Source organism: Hyla sarda, chromosome 2 (genome assembly GCF_029499605.1).
Source record: "Hyla sarda isolate aHylSar1 chromosome 2, aHylSar1.hap1, whole genome shotgun sequence".
In the NCBI taxonomy this organism is placed as follows: Eukaryota; Metazoa; Chordata; class Amphibia; order Anura; family Hylidae; genus Hyla; species Hyla sarda.
This window is the reverse complement of record NC_079190.1, coordinates 291,132,977-291,154,206: the sequence shown is the minus strand read 5'-3', so window position 1 is coordinate 291,154,206 and position 21,230 is coordinate 291,132,977. Positions and strand designations below refer to the sequence as shown.

The 21,230-nt window shown below is 40.7% G+C and overlaps 2 protein-coding genes across 6 annotated transcripts in view; one reads left to right on the top strand and one right to left on the bottom strand.

Annotated features, from left to right (window-relative positions):
- The window catches only part of LOC130356235 (KN motif and ankyrin repeat domain-containing protein 1-like), a 230,228-nt gene that overhangs the window by 8,060 nt on the left and 200,938 nt on the right, over window positions 1–21,230 (bottom strand). Inside the window, exon 2 of one of the 5 annotated variants that reach the window (XM_056557453.1) lies at window positions 15,748–15,981. The exons of 2 other annotated variants lie outside the window; for them this stretch is intronic. Coding sequence is in view for 1 of the 3 variants with exons in the window: in XM_056557448.1 (XP_056413423.1) it covers window positions 487–499 (13 nt within the window). In the remaining 2 variants the exon portion in view is untranslated. Of the gene's footprint in view, window positions 1–486; window positions 512–1,242; window positions 1,570–15,747; window positions 15,982–21,230 lie in introns of those variants that run through there. 2 more of the 5 variants (XM_056557450.1, XM_056557448.1) reach the window with 2 other exon arrangements.
- Window positions 1–21,230, top strand: part of LOC130356236 (pancreatic secretory granule membrane major glycoprotein GP2-like) — a 195,760-nt gene that overhangs the window by 22,344 nt on the left and 152,186 nt on the right. The window lies entirely within an intron of this gene.

Here is a 21,230-nt window from a genome sequence, read left to right as displayed (position 1 = left end):
AACAGATATACATATATGCACAAAACATACAAGTCTTTCCTATATAAACATTTTTTTAATGACAGTTCCACCCCTGGACCAAAATGGGCTCCAAAATGAGGAAAAATATGTCTACAAAATACTAGGAGACATAGTTGTCACAAAACTCAGTAAAAAGTTGTGTGAAAATCCCACTACATTTTTAAAAGATATACCCTACAAATTGCTACCACAAGAAATACCCCCACTGTAATATATCAAAAGATTCTTTATTAAATATTTAAAACATAATCACAAAAGACAAGACAAGAAAAAATCCTCTCACCTTAAAACATATATGACCCCATGGATAACAATCATAGCATATTAGTATAGGGCAAGATGGGACCTCAGGAATGGGTAGTAAACAAGCAATTACTGCGCCTAGCAGAAAGCTAACTGCAAAAAGTATTAAAAAAAATCTATATGCATAATGACAATTAGCAGATTACTATCAGAGTTCATTACCTGCGACCGACATCCTCCATGCGAGAAACCACCACCACTACCCAGTTCTGAGGTCCCATCTTGATCTATACTAATATGCTGTGATTGTTATCCACGTGGATACCCCCAGTTTGTGGAGTTATATGTGTTTGAAGGGTTAGGGGATTTTTTCTTGTCTTGTCATTTGTGATTATATTTTGCATTTTTAATTATCTTTTTATAGATTACAGTGGTGGAATTGGTTACTTTTTGTTATCCTTTGGGTGCAATACTTTTGCAAAAAAGAAATAAAGGTTATGATTATATTTTCAAAATATATCTTGTAATATGTGGAAGTGTAGGGTTGAACCAAACATACATAAACGTTTGTATCATTTGGATATAAAATATGTAGACAAGAAATATCATGTTGACATATCATTGCTACATAACATTATTACATAATATTATGTTTTCATCCACTTGTCATGTGATACAGTGTTAATTTAATCCCCAGGTCAGCAGATGAGGGTTTCTTATATATGTATATATATATATATATATATATATATATATATATATATATTACAGGTCATGCTCATGGATTTACAGCTTTTAGCCCATCAGAGTAATACTTTAACATAGACAAATGGCTACATTTTTTGTGCATTTCCTTTTCTAATATGACAATATGTCACAATAACGTGAACCACATCCCCGAGGTAAATGAATCCTTAACCTCATAGTGCTGTATTGAGAAAACCAAAGAAGCCCCAGCTATTTTAGTCATCCACCTACCTTTTCACCACAATGTGTCTTATGGTAGCATTCAGCTGAGTGTTGAGAATTATTCACAGATTTCCAGAGGTCTCAGAGAACATGGTGAAAAAGAACACATAACGTAGAAATGAAACTTGTAAAAGACATCTGTTGTCACAAGAAATGTAGTTTCCTGAGGATAGGCTAGTTCTGGGAAACAGCCTTTCCTTTGAAAACTATTCATTGTTGTCCAGTTAGAACATCATTCCAGAATGTCAGGAGTGTGCAGCCAGCTTCCTGACACTAACAGCTGAAACCTTCAACAATATGTAGGTTTAGAAAAGTATTATAAAACATATGTTATCTATGTTATTATATAACATTTATGTATGCGTTCTTATTCCTATATGGTCGCACTAACAGGTAATTCTGCACTTAATGGACCCAATCTACTACCTACTGCAATGGAAGACAACTTTAAAGCTCAGCACATGCCTCTATTGTATAAGTCACACTCATAGTCATTTAGTGTATTCTAAAGCTCTGATCAAAGTATGGGATCTGTTTAAACTGGGACTTTTATAAGGACACTATTAACTTAATAGTTTTGACAGCAAAACTAGTATTGCAGACTGCGTTATATTTACCATTAAAAAATCTGTAAAGAATGAAGGGGTAAGAAAGCAGATTTCTGGTTAACACTTGATTGACATGTCCCTTCTATATACATTATCTCCCCTAATATATCCGTGAGATACTGGGGATATTTCACGTTTGTCTTTTCTGAGGCTCTACTTCCATCTATTTTTGTCAACGTTCCCAATATTATTTTGGTTCATTAGTTACTTCCCTTCCCCACCCTATTGAGCAATTTCCTCCACAGTTACAATAGCTGCCTAAGAGCTGGCATTTGGTGAATAGTATTCCTTAATATTATCTATTTTAATAACAGTGTTACAAAGAACATAAAGGAACATAAACATAGAACCCTTACTAGTAATGAGTCACTCACAGAGAAGAACATCCTCTTCTGTTAGGCTTGCCCTTAGTATACCAAATACTATTTCAAATATGTATATCATTATTTACTATATATATATATATATATATATATATATATATATATATATATATATATAAAATCATAATTTAAATTATCTTTATTAACAACCTGTAACAATACTGTTTATGTTTCAGTGTGGATTACTGCCCTGTGACTGATATATCTACCATAATGTAGGTACTAATACTATACTTAGCAGCAAGAGCTTAACTTTTATACATATTCGTGCTTTTGCCACAACAAAGTTAAGATCCACCCAGAGTTGCCAGAAAAGATGTGATAGGTTATAATATCATTAGAGATGAGTGAATCAAATCTGACAAAATCGGATTAGTTACAAATTTTATGAAAAATTCATAAATTCAGCTGTAGAAACGTTGGGAGAGGAGGGAGGAATACATTTTTAGCGCAACTCTGTGTCTTTGTTCCACAACAAATGGTCTGCTGGTTATGCTAGTCTGTAGACGGTATAATACATACCCAGCAGTCCATTCCTAATAGACTTTGAGAGAGAAAGTGCAATTTTGGGTTTAGTACACAGCAACTGTGTGCTGCAGCACCGTTGTGTACTGCTGGTGTTGTGCACAAATACCTAATTAACCCCTTAAGGACCAAGGGTTTTTCCTTTTTTGCATTTTAGTTTTTTCCTCCTTGCCTTTAAAAAATCATAACTCTTAAAATTTTGCACCTAGAAAATCCATATGATGGCTTATTTTTTGCGCCACCAATTCTACTTTGTAATGACGACAGTCATTTTGCCCAAAAATCTACGGCAAAATGGAAAAAGAATCATTGTGAGACAAAATTGGAAAAAAAAACACTGTTTTGTAACTTTTGGGGGCTTCTGTTTCTATGTAGTAAATTTTTCGGTAAAAATTACACCTTACCTTTATTCTGTAGATCCATAGGGTTAAAATGATACCCTACTTATATAGGTTTGATTTTGTCGTATTTCTGGAAAAAATCGTAACTACATGCAGGAAAATTAACATGTTTAAAATTGTCATCTTCTGACCTCTATACATTTTTATTTTTGCGTGTATGGGGCGGTATGAGGGCTCATTTTTTGCGCCGTGATCTGAAGTTTTTAGCGGTACCATTTTTGCAATGATAGGACTTATTGATCGCTTTTTATTCATTTTTTCATTATATAAAAAGTGACCAAAAATGCACTATTTTGGAATTTGGAATTTTTTTGCGCGTACGCCATTGACCGTGCGGTTTAATTAACAATATATTTTTATAAATCGGACATTTCCGCACGCGGCGATACCATATATGTTTATTTTTATTTTTATTTACACTGTGTTTTTTTATGGGAAAAGGGGGGTGATTCAAACTTTTAATAGGGAAGGGGTTAAATGATCTTTATTCACTTTTTTTCACTTTTTTTTGCAGTGTTATAGGTCCCATAGGGACCTATAACACTGCACACACTGATCTTTTACATTGATCACTGGTTTCTCATAGGAAACCAGTGATCGATGATTCTGCCGCTTGACTGCTCATGCCTGGATCTCAGGCACTGAGCAGTCATTCGGCGATCGGACAGTGAGGAGGCAGGTAGGGACCCTCCTGCTGTCCTGTAAGTTGTTCGGGATGCCGCGATTTCGCCGCGGCTATCCCGAACAGCCCACTGAGCTAACCGGCATACTTTCACTTTAGACGCGGCGTTCAACTTTGAACACCGCGTCTAAAGGGTTAATAGCATGCGGCACCACGATCAATGCCGCGCGCTATTAGCCACGGCCCCGCGTTATAGATCGGGAGTGGACACATGACGTTCCAGTACGTTATGTGTCCTTAAGGGGTTAAACGTACTGTAGCGCATTTTTCTGCTATCATAAGTGCATACCACATACCTACATCTAAGTGGTGTACTATTTTGTTACTGTTAAACTCTCAAGGGCCTAGATATTGTGAAAGGCCCTGCAAAAGTACTCACTGGCTGGTATTGTACTCAAATACTTTTTTAAGCACAGTGTAGCACATTTTTCTGCCCTCATAAGTGCATACCACATACCTGCATCTAAGTAGTGTACTATTTTGTGCCTGTTAATCTGTCAAGGCCCTAGATACTGTGAAAGGTCAGGCAAAAGTACTCACTGGCTGGTATTGTACTCAAATACTTTTTTAAGCGTACTGTAGTGCATTTTTCTTCCCTCATAAGTGCATACCACATACCTGCATCTAAGTAGTGTACTATTTTGTACATGTTAAACTCTTAAGGGCCTAGATACTGTCAAAGTCCAGGCAAAAGTAATCACTGGCTGGGGTTTTACTCAAGTACTTTTTTAAGCGTACTGTAGCGCATGTTTCTGACCTCATAAGTGCATACCACACACCTACATATAAGTGGTAAAAACAAAAAGAAAAATAGCCAGCACAACTACCTAATACATGGGTGCACGCTGCTGTGACGAAATCAGAGTATACAAAAAAGAAGGTTGCAGCAGCACTCTTGGTCAAATTGATGCTCTTAGCGCACTTTTTGATCAAAACGTGTCCCCCATCCACCAGGCGGCGGTGCCCTCATTTCAGATGGGACCATAACACTCACTTCACTCACCTCTGCTGGGTATATAGCCTCTGACTGGGTGACACGCTGGATCCACTATCAAAGAGAAATGAGGCCACCTCCGCGTGGTAGATGGGGGACACATTTTGGTCAAAAAGTGCACTAAGAGCCTCCATTTTTGACCAAGAGTGCTTCTGCAACCTTCTTTTTTGTATACTCTGTATTTGCCACAGCAGCATTCACCCGTGTATTAGGTAGTTGTGCTGGATATTTTTCGTTTTGTTTTTGCTGTGCAATTTAGGGGGAGTGGAACCCTCTGTAGCCCAACACCCCTCCCTGTTTCACAGGAGGTTTTTTAACCCCTTAAGGACCCAGCCAATTTTCAGTGTAGGATCCGGCCATTTTTTGCACACTCACTAATGCTCACTTTAAGCATTAATAACTCTGGGATGCTTTTACCTTTCATTCTGATTCCGAGATTGTTTCTTGTGACATATTCTAAGTTATGTAAGTTGTAAAATGTTGTCGATACTTGCATCATTTCTTGGTGAAAAATTAAAAAATTAGAAAAAATTAGAAAAAATTAGAAAAAATTTAGCATTTTTCTATTTTGAAGCTCTCTGTTTGTAAGGAAAATAGATATACCAAATAAATTATCTATTGATTCACATATACAATATGTCTACTTTATGTTTGCATCATAAAGTTGACATGTTTTTACTTTTGGAAGACATCAGAGCAATTTTCAAATTTTTCACAAAATTTTCAAAATCTGAATTTTCATGGACCAGTTCAGTTTTGAAGTGGATTTGAAGGGCCTTCATATTAGAAATACCCCACAAATGACCCCATTATAGAAACTGCACCCTTCAAAGTATTCAAAATGACATTCAGTAAGTGTGTTTACCCTTTAGGTGTTTCACAGGAATAGCAGCAAAGTGAAGACGAAAATTCAAAATCTTCATTTTTTACACTTGCATGTTCTTGTACACCCAGTTTTTGAATTGTTGCAAGGGGTAATAGGAGAAAGAGTCCCCCAAAATGTGCAACCCAATTTCTCTTGAGTAAGGAAATACCTTATGTGTATGTCAAGTGTTCGGCGGGCGCAGTAGAGGGCTAAGAAGGGAAGGAGCAATAATGGGATTTTGGAGAGTGAATTTTGCTGAAATGGTTTTTGGGGGGCATGTCACATTTAGAAAACCTTATGGTGCCAGAACAGCAGAAACCCCCCAACACGGCATACCATTTTGGAAACTACACCACTCAAGGCACGTAACAAGGAGACCAGTGAGACTTAACACCCCACAGGTGTTTGACGACTATCCGTTAAAGTTGGATGTGTAAATGAAAAAACTAAAGATTTTCACTAAAGTGCATTTTTCCCCCCAAATTTATCACTTTTACAAAAGGTAATGGGAGAAAATGCCCCCCAAAATTTGTAACCCCATCTCTTCTGAGTATGGAAATACCCCATGTGTGGACGTCACTTGCACTGCGGGCGAACTACAATGCTCAGAAGAGGAGTCACATTTGGCTTTTGGAAAGCAAATTTTGCTGAAATGGTTTTTGGTGGGCATGTCGCATTTAGGAAGCCCCTGTGGTGCCAGAACAGCAAAAAAAAAAAACACATGGCATACTATTTTGGAAACTACACCCCTCAAGGAACGTAACAAGGGGTATAATGAGCCTTAACACCTCACAGCTGTTTCATGACTTTTTATTAAAGTTGGATGTGTAAATGAAAAAAAAAAATCACTAAAATGCTGGTTTTTCACAAAATTTTTCATTTTTACAAGGGATAATAGGAGAAAGTGACCCCCAAAATGTTCAACCCCATTGCTTCTGAGTATGGAAATACCCCATGTGTGGATGTCAAGTGCTCTGCTGGTGCACTACAATGCTCAGAAGAGGAGGAGCGCCATTGAGCTTTTGGAGAAAGTGTTTGTTTGGAATGGAAGTCAACGGCCATGTGCATTTGCAAAGCCCCCCGTGGTGCCAGAACAGTGGACCCCATTTTGGAAACTACACCCCTCACAGAATTTAATAAAAGGGGCAGTGAGCTTTTACACACCACTGGCATTTGACAGATCTTTGGAACAGTGGGCTGTGCAAATTAAAAATTACATTTTTCATTTTCACGGACCACTGTTCCAAAAATCTGTCAGACACCTGTGGGCCGTAAATGCTCACTGTACCCCTTATTACATTACATGAGGGGTCCATTGTTCTGGCACTATGAGGGTTTTGTAAACACATGTGGCCTTCAATTCCGGACAAATTTTCTCTTCAAAAGCCCAATGTCGCTCCTTCTCTTCTGAGCATTGTAGTGCACCCATAGAGCACTTTACATCCACATATGGGGTATGTTTTTACTCAGAAGAAATGGGGTTACAATTTTTTTTTTATTTCCTATTTTCCCTTGTGAAAAGGAAAAATTTAGGGTAACACCAAAAACATTTTTTTTATCCATTTTCCCATCCAACTTTAACAAAAATTTGTCAAACACCTGTGGGGTGTTAAGGCCCACTATACCCCTTGTTACATTCCGTGAGGGGCGTTTATGTCAGAACAGCTGTAAAATCAGCCACCCCTGTGCAAATCACCAATTTAGGCCTCATATGTACATAGTGTGCTCTCACTCCTGAGCCTTGTTGTGCGTCTGCAGAGCATTTTACACCCACATATGGGGTATTTTCGTACTCAGGAGAAATTGCGTTACAAATTTTGGGGGTCTTTTTTTCCTTTTACCGCTTGTGAAAATTAAAAGTATGGGGCAACACCAGCATGTTGGTGTAAAAATAATTTCCTTTTACACTAACATGCTGGTGTAGACCCCAACTTTACCTTTTCATAAATAGTAAAAGGAAAAAAAATAAAAAAAAATTAGTAAGGCAATTTCTTACGAGTACGGAGATACCCCATATGTGGCCCTACACTGTTTTCTTGAAATACAACAGGGCTCCGAAGTGAGAGAGCACCATGCGCATTTGAGGACTAAATTGGGGCTTTGAATCCGCCACAAAAATACCCTACAGCAGTGTTTCCCAAACAGGGTGTCTCCAGCTGTTGGTAAACTCCCGGCCTTGACAGACAGTGGCTGTCCGGCAATACTGGGAGTTGTTGTTTTTCAACAGCTGGAGGCTATGTTTTGATAACACTGTCGTACACTACGTTTTTTTTATTTTTATTGGAGGGGGGGGGACTGTGTAGGAGTATGTGCATATGTAGTGTTTTACCCTTTATTATGTGTAAGTGTTGTGTAATGTAGTGTTTTTAGGGTACATTCACACGGGCGGAGGTTTGCAATGAGTTTCTCGCTGGGAGTTTGAGCTGCGGCGGAAAATTTGCCGCATCTCAAACTTGCAGCAGAACTCGCGGTAAACCCGCCCGTGTGAATGTACCCACTACATTCACATGGGGAAGGGGGGAGGAAACCTCCAGCTGTTGCAAAACTACAACTCCCAGAATGCACTGACAGACCATACATGCTGGGAGTTGTAGTTGGTTGCAAAACACAGAGTTTGTAACTTAACTCAGTGTTTCGCAACCAGTGTGCCTCCAGCTGTTGCAAAACTAGAACTCCCAGCACGTACAGTCTCTCAGTGCATGCTGGGAGTTGTATTTTTGCAACAGCTGGAGGCACACTGGTGGCAAAACACTGAGTTAGGTAACAAACTCGGTTTCACAACCAATGTGTCTCTAGCTGTTGCAAAACTGCAACAATCAGCATGCATTGACAGTTGAAGGGCATGCTGGGAGTTGTAGTTTTGCAACAGCTGGAGGCACACTGCTACAACTCCCAGCATGCTCTTTGGTAGTCTGTGCATGCTGGGAGTTGTAGTTATGCAACAGCTGGCTGCACACTTTTTCATAGAAAAATGTGCATCCAGCTGTTGCAAAACTACAACCCCAAGCATGCACAGACTACCAAAGGGCATGCTGGGAGTTGTATTTGGAACTCCAGCTGTTGCCAAACTACAACTCCCAGCATGCCCTTTGGCTGTGCATGCTGAGAGTTGTTGCTAAGCAACAGCAGGAAGTGAACAGGCCTCACCTCCTGCTGTATCCTGCCGCTGGGACTGCCACCGCTGCTGCCGCCGATCCTGCTGTTCCTGTTGCCATGACCGATCCAGTGGGAACCCCTGCCTGACCAGGGCAAGGTAGGAGACACCCAGTAGGGTCGTGATTGATCAGTCGCTCCGAACGATCTATCACGTGATTCCCCCCGTGGGTCACCGGGTCACCAGAGACCCGATTGACCCGGAAATGCTGCAAATCGTTGGTCTGAATTGACCGACGAATTGCGGGGGGGGGGGGGGGGGGGATCTCGGGAACCCCCCAGGGGTTTGTACCAGGTGTCTGCTGATAGATATCAGCAGTCACCCCGGTCCGGTCCCCGCCCGGCCGGACCAGAATTCCCACAGGCGTATACATACGCCCTCAGTCCTTAAGGACTTTAAAACGGGGGGAATGGATACTCCTGCCGCCCTCAAGGGGTTAAAGGCTTATTGCAATGCCAGTTTACATGGAATCTGTTTGCTGCAACCCAACCTTTTTATTTAAAGTTTGGTGAGCCCGACTAACGGAACTTTTAAAAAAAGCTTTCTAAATTGTAACCTTTAAGTACTTATTCACTGTCCACATGCAATCAATACAGTTCTGGCTTACAAATGATGTTTCATAGGAACCAGGGCTTGTTAAATGCTTTATATTATATCCAGCTTTTGCATTTAATTTATTTGGGCATAGTTTTTGGTGGAGTTTGTCATATTATTTTAGTTCTTTATATGCCTTTTTGCAACACCATTTAAAAAATATCAGCATAAGAATTGATGGCACAAACAAAATAGGCACTGTTAAAAGCAATGTCTGAATTCAGTAAAAAGCCTATGGCAGAAAGAGGGCGTAGTGGTTCAACTGTGACATTTATCAAACGCTATAAAAGAATGCACTGTTAGCTGCACACTTCTTACCTGGGGATTGTTTCTTTAAAACGTGACATTGGTATCTTAGTCTGAAAAATGTCCCTGAAGCAGCAGCACAAAAACAAGGAACCTCTAGCGCACAGAGGCCTTTTTTTTTATTTATTTTTTTATATAGAATATTTTTATTGCATACTCTTAGATAAAACTTTTATGATATGTAAGCACATGATATTTCCCTGTAAAGGACTTGTCCAGGACTGGACTACTTTCTTGAAGAATCTTTAGCACACCAGCTATGGGCTCGTGAGAAGGCCACCGGGTGCTTTCTATCTACTGTACCTGTGTGGGAGATCACAATCTTAGCTCCCCACGTTCATGAAACTTTTTAACTTTTAACTTTATTTTTACTTTTTTTTTCCATTTACAAAAGGACAAAAATAACACTTTGCATTCCAAAATTTGTAAAAGTTCCCCCCCCCCCCCTTCTCCCTCCCCCTTTTACATATATTGACTTTCTGGTTGTGTAGGAAGCAGGAGGACACCCATTCTTATCAGAATCTCAATTTACTTTAATCACTTATATCTTTATAATTCCATTGCTTTCCCCTTTACCTTACTTAAATCTCATGTTCCCTTATTTCCCACCTCCTTACAATGGAAAGGGGGGGGGGGGGGGGGAGAAAAACACAACACCCTCTGTATTTCATGATTTCTAATTCCCCCCTAGACACCATTTTCCATTCTTCTCCCTCTGGTATATTTGGAGCCAGCCATTTCCTAATTATCAACAATCTGGCGTAAAAGAGCATAACCAATAGTCTCCTTCTCTCCTTCCCTGGTTGATTTATTTTACTATCATCCCCCAAGATTATAAGTGTCAAATTATCTTCTATCTTGTATTTTATCTTTTCCTCAATGTATTTTATTATTTTCGTCCAATATTCCCGGATTTTCTCACATTCCCATATTATATGAAGGAATCCCGCCTTTTCCATTTTACATCCTGGACAGCTACTACTTTCTCTCTTCCCAATCCTAAATAGAAAATTTGTATTGTATTAATTGTGGTCTAGACTTGGAGAGATATTTTTTATATTTCTGATGATATTTATCCAGTTACATTTATTCGCCTCACCTATCTCCTTCTGCCAGTGTTGAAAACAGTTATGTTTCAGGCTACCCTCTTTATTTTTCCTTATTGCCTTATATATTTTCGCCGTCACTTTTCTTCCTATTTTCCCTTCCTCCATGTTACTTATTATTTCCGGTCCTAAATTTATCTGTATTTTATCTTCTTGAAGTGACCTATTAAAGGCAGTTTTCAAACTTTCATATTCCAACCGCGCCCCTTTTCCCAACTTAGATTCCTCCCTTATCTCATTCCACCTTTTCATCTTACCATTTTCCCACACATCTTTTATTTTTTTGCAGCCACTCCTATACAAATTATTTATTCCCAATTTAACTACTTTCTTGAAGTTTGCATTATACCAAATAGGTGCTGATTCTAACATCCCTTCCACTTTCATTTCCTTTTACATTTTTCCCATGTCTTGGAAATCCCTCTGATTATAATGTTTTTTTTTCCATTCCCCCTCTTTCAATTGTCCCAACTCAAGTACCTAAAATATGTTTTCATAATTCCCTCTGGTATTTTGTACAATATTCTTAAAAATTCCAAATCTTCTTCACTCCACCAAATAATATATCTGATCACTGTATGTCAGAGAATTTTAATCCTCCCTTCTCTCTTTCTTGACATAAATAATCTATTTTTATCCGCGCTCTTTTCGTTCCCCATATTAGTGCGTTAAACATGGCTATTATCTTACTGAAAGCCCCTCTCTCACACCAGAGTGGAGCAGCTCCAAATACTTATAAAAATGTTGGTAGGATAATAGATTTTATCATGACTATCCTTTCAGCTCTTGAGAGATTAATCTCGTTCCACACTCTCACCTTGTTTTCCATCTTTTTTATTAGGGGATTGGTATTTATTTTATGATGGTCTCCTGTTGTCCCTGATATTTGAATACCTAGAAAGGTGAAGTTTTCTCCTCTCTCCAGTACTTTAAGGTCCTTCACCTGACCAATTTCCCCTGTACCAATAGGTAATAATGCAGATTTTGTCCAATTTATAGTCAGACCCGCATATGTTCCATACTCCCCAATCACCTCCATTACTCTACTTAAAGATCTTCCTGGCTCTTCTAAAAAGATTAATAATGTTGTCTGCATATAGGGATATTTTATCCCCTCTGCCCCCAATTCCGAATCCCTCTGTCACGATTCGGCAGGCTGGAGGTGGATCCTCTGTGCCAGAGAGGGATAGGCGTGGACCGTGTCAGTGGACCGGTTCTAAGTTGCTACTGGTATTCACCAGAGCCCGCCGCAAAGCGGGATGGTCTTGCAGCGGCGGTAGCAACCAGGTCGTATCCACTGGCAACGGCTCAACCTCTCTGACTGCTGAGATAAGCGCGGTACAAGGGAGTAGACAAGAGCAAGGTCAGACGTAGCAGAAGGTCGGGGCAGGCGGCTAGGTTCGTAGTCAATGGTGATAGCAGATGGTCAAGAACACAGTAGAGGTAACACAGAGTAGCTTTCTCAAGGCACAAGGCAACAAGATCCAGCAAGGGAGTGCAGGGGAAGTGAGTTCATATAGCCAGGGAGCAGGTGGAAACTAATTAGGGTGATTGGGCCAGGCACCATCATTGGTGCACTGGCCCTTTAAATCTCAGAGCGTTGGCGCGCACGCGCCCTAGAGAGCGGAGCTGCGCGCGCCAGAGCATGACAGCCGGGGACCGGGATAGGTAAGTGACCTGGGATGCGATTCGCGAGCGAGCGCGTCCCGCTATGCGAATCGCATCCCCGCCGGCAATGTCAATGCAGCGCTCCCGGTCAGCGGGTCTGACCAGGGCGCTGCAGGGAGAGAAACGCCGCGAGCGCTTCGGGGAGGAGCAGGGACCCGGAGCGCTCAGCGTAACACCCTCTATCTGTTGATCTGCTCTGATTCTATGGGCTAATGGTTCTACTACTAATGCGAACAATAGGGGGGAGAGGGGATACCCTTGCCTAGTTCCACGGAATAATTCAAAACTCTGTTATTTTTCCCTCTATATTTGTTTTAGCTTCCGCCCCGGCATATAATAATTTAATCAGATCTATATATTTCTTCTGGAATCCATACTTCTCGAGCACCCCCCATAGGACCTCCCACTCCACCCTGTCAAATGACTTGCTGGCATCGAGTGACAGGATGAAGTGGGCTCCCTCTCTCCCTTCCACTGACTGAACATTGACCAGGGTTCTGTAAATGTTGTGTTTAGTCATCCTACCTGGTATAAAACCACATTGGTCCTCACGAACCAACTCACCGATTTTTTGCAATCGTATTGCCAAAGCCCTGGCCAATATTTTTACGTCCATGTTTAACAGTGATATCGGGTGGTATGATTCCAACTCTGTTTTTTCTTTATTAGGTTTCAATAATAAAATTATTTCTGCTTCCCTCATGGATTTAGGGAGAGTTCCCACACTTAATGAATTATTTATTATTCTAAGTAATGCTGGCAATAACATTTTTCTAAACTTTCTATATATTTCAAATGGGAATCCGTCTCCCCCAGGTGACATATTTCCCTTTATCCCATTTAATGCTATTTCTAATTCTCCTAAGGTTATTGGTTCTCCCATTAACTCTATCTGTTGTTCAGTTAACCTAGGAAGGTTTACATTTTCCAAATATTTTACAATATCCTCTTTTGTGTGTTTTGTTTCTGAGGTGCATAGTTTTTTTTATAATATTGTACAAATTCCTCCCTGATCTCATTGGGATCCCTACATATCTTCCCTGTACTACTCTTTGTTTCCGTTATATAAGATTTACTGTTGATTCTGTGTTATGTTCATGAGTCTTTTATTTGGTTTTCCTGACTCCAAAATCTTTTGTTGGCCTAAAAATTTTTATTTGTTTTTGTTCTTTTCCCTTAAATAGTTATTCAATGTATCTTCTTTATGGGCATCCCTCTTTATTCAAAAGACACATATCTATTCTTGATAAGGTTTGGCACGTTTTGTTCCAGCAGGAATATATTCTTTTTCTTGGGTTTTTTATTCTCCACAGGTCTACCAAACCCACTTCTTGACAGTATTTTAATAATGGTGAACCCCTATTTTCCCCTATATTGTGATTAACCCTAAGTCTATCTAATTTTTCCTCCATTACACAATTAAAATCCCCCTGTATAAAGGTAGAGCAATTATTTTTTCTCCCACAAAATTCAAATATCTCCTCCAAAACCCATTTTACCTTCTTGTGTATCATTACGGACACTCCTCTCCAGTGTGACGAAAAACATGAGTGGTAATAGCGAGACCACCAATTCCTTTTTATTACATGTGTTGTCTCATTTGTTAAATGTGTCTCTAATAATCCTACAACTCCCGGTAAGTGATTTTTTATTACCACCATTATTGCTAATCTTTTCACCTTATCCCCAACCTTCCATGTGATCATACATGTTCCCATCTAGTTTTCCCCTTCTAAGTATATATTCCTGCATATCCTTCCTTGGCCACCTTAATCTCCATTAGATATTGCAAGATAAACAAGAGTGTAAGAATAGTAGGTAGGAAGAAAAGGAGAGGGAAGTGATGAGAGGGGGGGGGGGGGGCGGAACTTTTCCCGCCTCTCTATCACTCTCTACTGTTGTTTACTCTGCTATATTAATTTTTCCTTGTCCGCGATTTCAGGGTAACACCCCCAGTGAAGCCAAATATTTGTCCATCTTTGCCATATTTTTGTCTTTGACCGGGCTGGTCGATTTTCTGGACCTAGGACCCATATTCTCAGGGGCTCTCTATGATATTTTCTATCTAATCTACTTTTTACCGACATTTCAAAGATTTACACGTTTCACAGTTTTTGTAATTCAAGTTTCCTTCCCTCTAACCTGCCTCCAGAAACTGATTACTGATCACTACTGTAGGCTTTTAATCCAATTATAAACCTGATATATTCTTTTACATGGTCCCCAGATTTATTATGTCATTTCTCCCACCCCACAATTGACATTAATAACAGTAACAATGTCCGTGCCAAAATTAAAGGGGTTATCCAGGAAAAAACTTTTTTTTATATATATCAACTGGCTACAGAAAGTTAAACAGATTTGCAAATTACTTCTATTAAAAAATCTTAATCCTTTCAGTACTTATGAGCTGCTGAAGTTGAGCTGTTTTTTTCTGTCTAAGTGCTCTCTGATGGCACGTGTCTCGGGAACCGCCCAGTTTAGAAGCAAATCCCCATAGCAAACCTCTTCTACTCTGCTCTCTGCTGACATCTCTGCAGACAGAAAACAACAACTCAACTTCAGCAGTTGATAATTATTGAAAGGATTAAGATTTTTTAATAGAAGTAATTTACAAATCTGTTTAACTTTCTGGAGCCAGTTGATATATAAAAAAAAGTTTTTTCATGGAATACCCCTTTAAGCTCCTACAAACAGTAATACAGAAAAGGGAAGCTTCTTAGTTCTTTTTCATTTCTTATTACATTACACCTCCTTTCCCGCTGTAAACCTCCAAGATTGTATCAATGTCCATGTCCAAGTCCGACTCCTATAAATAAACAGTCTCCGAGCTCAATTTCAGATTTTTGTGTTGTCTATTGACTTGGTGTTGTAATAATCATATCTCTAGTTAGCAATGATGGTAAACCACCTTATCATTCCCCCATCCAAATACAGTTCTCCTTACTTCTTCCTTATTTGGATAAACACTTGAATAAACATGGGGTCATACCGTCTCATGCAGTTAAACTTGATTTATCAATAGTGTATTATCAGTTACGGTTTTAAGAGGACCAAGTATGTAAGAGAGCTATTCAAATAGGTAGATAGATAGCAAGAAATTAATTAGCAACTGCTGAGTTGCGGTTTAATGGGGATCGTGTACGCAGAGAAACGGTTCAGACAAATATTCAGTTCTTATTTAAATGGCTACTAGAATGCAAAAGATCAAAATTGGAGCAGTCTTACCTATTTTACGGCTTCTTCTCTCTAGCGCTGCTGTCACCTTAATGCCTTAGCTCACGACGAAAGCCGCCTTGGGCGCCCGGATAACATTCAGCCATTCCTCCGCGACCTTCAGACCAGGCCTGTACCAGCCCTCTCACTTGCGGCTTAGCTCCCGGCAGCTTTCTCTGGTCTCTTGTCCGTGGCTCTGCTCTGCACTCTGCACTTCATAATCACTGCCACCGGAACACGGGAGCTCTAATTGGTGAAAAGATATTAACCGATCAGAGCTCCCATCTCCCGGCAGAGATTATGAATTATAAGAACTGTATATAGGAGCCGGTAGGCAGCGCAGTGAAGCCGCATGTACTGCTGGCTTGTATAGTTAATAAATGCGGGTCGCAGCAGGTCTCTGGAGAATGATCTGCTGTGATCTTCCCCTCTGCCCTTGGACTACTATTCCCATCATGGACAGACTCTGCCCATGATGGGAGTTGTAGTCCAGGGGCTGAGGTGCAGATCGCACTGGGTAATTCTGCAGAGACCCGCTGCGATCCGCATTTAAGTTAACAAGCCAGCGGTACATGCGGCTACATCGCGCTTCCCACCGGCTTCTTTATACACTGTCATAATTCATAATCCCCGCCGCCGGGAGAGGGGAGCTCTGATTGGTCAATAGCTATTCACTAATCAAAGCTCCCGTGTTCCGGCGAAGGGGATTATGAATTATGACAGTGTATATAAAGGTTGGCGGGCAGCGCAGTGTAGACGCATGTACCGTGGCTTTTTAATTTAAATGCAGATCGCAGCAGATCATTCTCTGGAGACCTGCTCCGATCCCCATTTATTAACTATACAAGCCGGCGGTACATGCATCTACACTGCGCTGCCCGCCAGCTTCTATATACACTGTCATAATTCTTAATCCCTGCCGCCGGAACACGGGAGCTCTGATTGGTGAATAGCTATTGACCAATCAGAGCTCCCCTCTCCCGGCAGCATGGATTATGAATTATGACAGTGTATAGAACAGCCGGCGGCGGTGCAGTGTAGACGCATGTACCACCGGCTTGTTAACTTAAATGCGGATCGCAGTGGGTCTCGGCAGAATGACCCAGTGCAATCTGCACCTCAGCCCCTGGACTACAACTCCCATCGTGGGCAGAGTCTGTCTAAGTTGGGAGTAGTAGTCCTAAAAGTCCTGCAGCCAGGGGATGTTCAAGTGCCATCCCTCAGCAGCGCTTCTGTACTACAACTACTCCCATCATAGGACAGACTCTGTTCCATGATAGGAGTAGTAGTCCAAGGGCAGTGGGACAGATCTCTGTTCACATTATGCGTTTTGCATAATGGGAACAGAGCCTTTCTGGCAGTGTGTTCCCAAACAGTGAGACTCCAGCTGTTGCTTAATTACATCCCTCCATGATGGGAGTTGTAGTTTAGCAACAATTCGAGGCTCCCTGTTAAGGAACACGCTGCATTATTTGCGCTCTTCCCAGGGGAGAGCGCACAAAATGTACTAACCAATATTTCTTGTTTTTCTTTTCTTCTCATTTCTGATACGTGAATGCGGAAGACTACATCAGATTCGGTGGACTGCAACGATGACCAGCGTTTTTGTTTTTATTTCAATAAAATTGTTAACGAGGGCTGTGGGGGAGTTTTTCTTTTAAATACATTTTTTTTTCAAAATGTGTCATGTTTTTATAATTGAATTTTCAGGCCTAGTAGTGGAAGCTGTCTTGTAGACAGAATCCAGTACAAAGCCGGGGCTTACCGTTACCCCCAAAATCAGCTAGTGCTAGCCCCCAATTATTACCCCGGTACCCACCGCCACAGGGGTGCAAGGAAGAGCCGGTACCAACAGGCCCGGAGCGTCAAAAAATGGCGCTCCTGGGCCTAGGCGTTAATAGGCTGGCATTATTTTGGCTGGGATGGGCAGGAACAATGGTCCTCGTCCACCCTGGTAACGTCAGGCTATTGCTGCTTGGTTGGTATCTGGCTGATACTGAAAATAGGGGGAACTCTATGCGTTTTTTTAAAAAGAAATAAATAAATAAAAAGTGTGTGGTTCCCCCCTATTTTCATTCTCAGCCAGATACCAACCAAGCAGCAACAGCCTGACGTTACCAGGGTGGGCAAGGACCATTGTTACTGGCCCTCCCCAGCCTAAATAGCTCCAGCCTGTTACCACCTAGGCCCAGGAGAGCCATTTTTTATGCTCCCGGCCTGTTGGTACCGGCTGTTCCCAGAACCCCTGTGATGGTGGGTACCGGGGTAATAATTGGGGGTTAGCGCTAGCTGATTTGGGGGCTAACGCTAAGCCCGGCCTAGTGATAGATTCTGTCTACAAGACGCCTTCCACTACTAAGCCTGAAAATTCAAGTATAAAAAACACGACACATTGAAAAAAAATGTAATTTAAAAAAACACTCCCCCACAGCCCTCATTAACCCTTTTATTGACATTTTAAAAAAATAACGCTGTTCATCGTTGCAATCTACCAAATCTGACATAGTCCTCCGCATTCATGTATCTAAATTTCGAAGACAAAAAAACAACAAAAAGTTTAGTACATTTTTTTGTTTCCACACACCAGCAAAAACGCAAGAAAAAATTCAAGAAAAACTGACAAAATGCAGGAAAAAGCTGGTTTTTCTGGTGTTTTTGCTGATGGACAAAAAACCTCAATGGAATCCGACATCAAAGCAATAAAACACAAAATTCCTACGTCCACTTTTCCCGTGAGGTAGAAAAGGAGTTCATGGTGGAGCGAGGGGCATTTTTTATATTTGCACAAGATTTATCAAAGGAGCACAGCCTTTGTAAATTCTGAGCAAGAGTGTAAATTAGACGAGCAGTGTAAAGGGGTAGATCTGTGTCTACAATAGACAACTAATGATAAATCTCCCCCTATAAGTGTATATTTGGATAACTAACTGGGCCGAGGTACTAAGATGCACTTTACCTGTAGTGCCAAAAAACTAATAGTGACAAATTGGAAAATTCAGTCCTCTAGGCACAGTTAGTATTTTGTGCACGTATAATGAGATTAGAGATATGGCTGGTATCAAAATATCAATGGCAAAAATGTAATTCTCATTTTTGCCATTGAAAAAGGGGGTTCTCCCCAAAACGCGTCTGGCTACTATTGGCTACTATCAAGCAATCTTATTTGCCATTCCTATCCTTGACAAGGACCTAACCTTCATTCTCAAACACTGGAGTCACCTATCTAGCGGACCACCATGCACTGAGCAACTGCCACAGCACGAGGACGCGGCCACAGTGGGTGCTCTGCATATCCTTGCTCCCGCGATCCCTATCCTCGCTGCTGGCAACTCACCTATTCAGGGCCGGACGCAGCTCCAAGCCATCTGTCTAACAGACCTACGTGCCAAGACATCTTCACCACAGACGGGACAAACTCTCAAAGAAGATTGCAGGTATTTTCCATCAGTCCGGGTGCGTTGTGAGCACCAGCACCCTTGCCAACCTGCACACAGCTATTCTTCTAATACAATAGACTATAAAAGACTATAACTGCGTCACCCACAAACTGTATATTTCCAGCGCTGTAACTATTTAAATTTTTTTATTTAATTTTTTGTTGCATATATTATCCTTGTCAAGACTGGTAACCACTATTTTAAAACCACTATTTATGCCATATTATGAAAAACTGTTTTTATACGACATATATTATACCCACCACTGTCTCTGTAGCAAGGGCCCTGCTCAGAGACTTGATTCTATTTTAAACTACTTAACCCCTTAAGGACTCAGGGTTTTTCAGTTTTTGCATTTTCCTTTTTTCCTCCTTACCTTTTAAAAATCATAACCCTTTAAAGTTCCCACCTAAAAATCCATATTATGGCTTATTTTTTGCATCACCAATTCTACTTTGCAGTGACATTAGTCATCTTACCCAAATATCCACGGGGAAAAGGGAAAAAAAATCATTGTGCGACAAAATCGAAGAAAAAACGCCATTTTGTAAATTTTAGGGGCTTCCGTTTCTACGCAGTGCATATTTTGGTAAAAATGAAACCTTATCATTATTCTGTATGTCTATATGGTTAAAATGGTACCCTACGTATACAGGTTTAATTTTGTCATACTTCTAGAAAAAATCATACGTTTAAAAAATTTTTTATACGTTTAAAAATGTCCTCTTCTGACCCCTATAGCTTTTTATTTTTCCACATATGAGGGCTCATTTTTTGCGCCGTGATCTGAAGTTCTTATCGGTACCATTTTTGTTTTGATCTGACTTTTTGATCACTTTTTTAAATTTTTTAATGGTATAAAAAGTGACCAAAAATACGCTTTTTTGGACTTTGGAATTTTTTTGCACGTACGCCATTGACTGTGTGGTTTAATTATATAGTTCGGACATTTACACAAGCGGCGATACCACATATGTTTATTTTTATTTACACTGTTTTATTTATTTAATGGGAAAAGGGGGGGTGATTCAAACTTTTATTAGGGAAGGGGTTCAATGATCTTTATTAACACTTTTTTTTTACTTTTATTTGCAGTGTTATAGCTCCCATAGGGACCTATAACACTGCACACACTGATCTTTTACACAGATCACTGGCGTGTATTAACACGTGTTATCGGACACCGATGAGGCAGGTAAGGTCTCTTCCGGTGTCCTGTAAGCTTATCACTGCGGCGGTCCCGAACAGCCCGACTGAGCAGTCGGGATACTTTCATTTTAGATGCGGCGGTCAGCTTTGATCGCAGCGTTTGAAGGGTTAATACAAGGAATCAGTGATGCCGGTGATGTCCTGTATTAGCCGCAGGTCCCAGCCGTTGATGGCCGCTGGGACCAACCCGATATGACGGAGGGTTACCGCGTGACCCCGGGGCATATCGCGGGAGCCGGCGGAGGACGTAAATATACATCCTTCGTCATTAAGGAGTTAATAAAGTATCATATATTTTGATACCAGCCAAATCTCTAATCATATTATTCCCCATTATACGTGCACAAAATACTAACTGTGCCTAGAGGTCTGAATTTTCTAATTTTTCACTATAAGTGTGAGATGAGCTGTGATTGGATAAGGCTGGACCCCCCCCCCCCCCCCCCCCCACCCCCTCAGCACTCCAGACTGTATTTCCTGTGTTTGGACTTCTGCCAAGCCAGCAGGAGTCCAAAGTCTGTGCAAAAGATAGGGCGAAATATGCTCTGGACAAGTAGGGAGACCGACGTGGTGGCAGCTTTTTTGAACACAAATAAAACATAGAAACCTTCTTTTTTTTTTATAAAGTATATTAGAAATATTTTTTATTTACCATAAGGAGTGCAATTGCAAGAATTTTTTTTAATGAGAGTGCCCATTTAAATCCATTCCTAGGTAATCTGAGCAGCATTATATGGAGCTTTGAGCTCTTAGACACATGTTTAACCCCTTAATGATGCCGGACGTAAATGTACGTCCTGGTGAGCTGGTACTTAACGCACCAGGATGTACATTTACATCTTATGCATA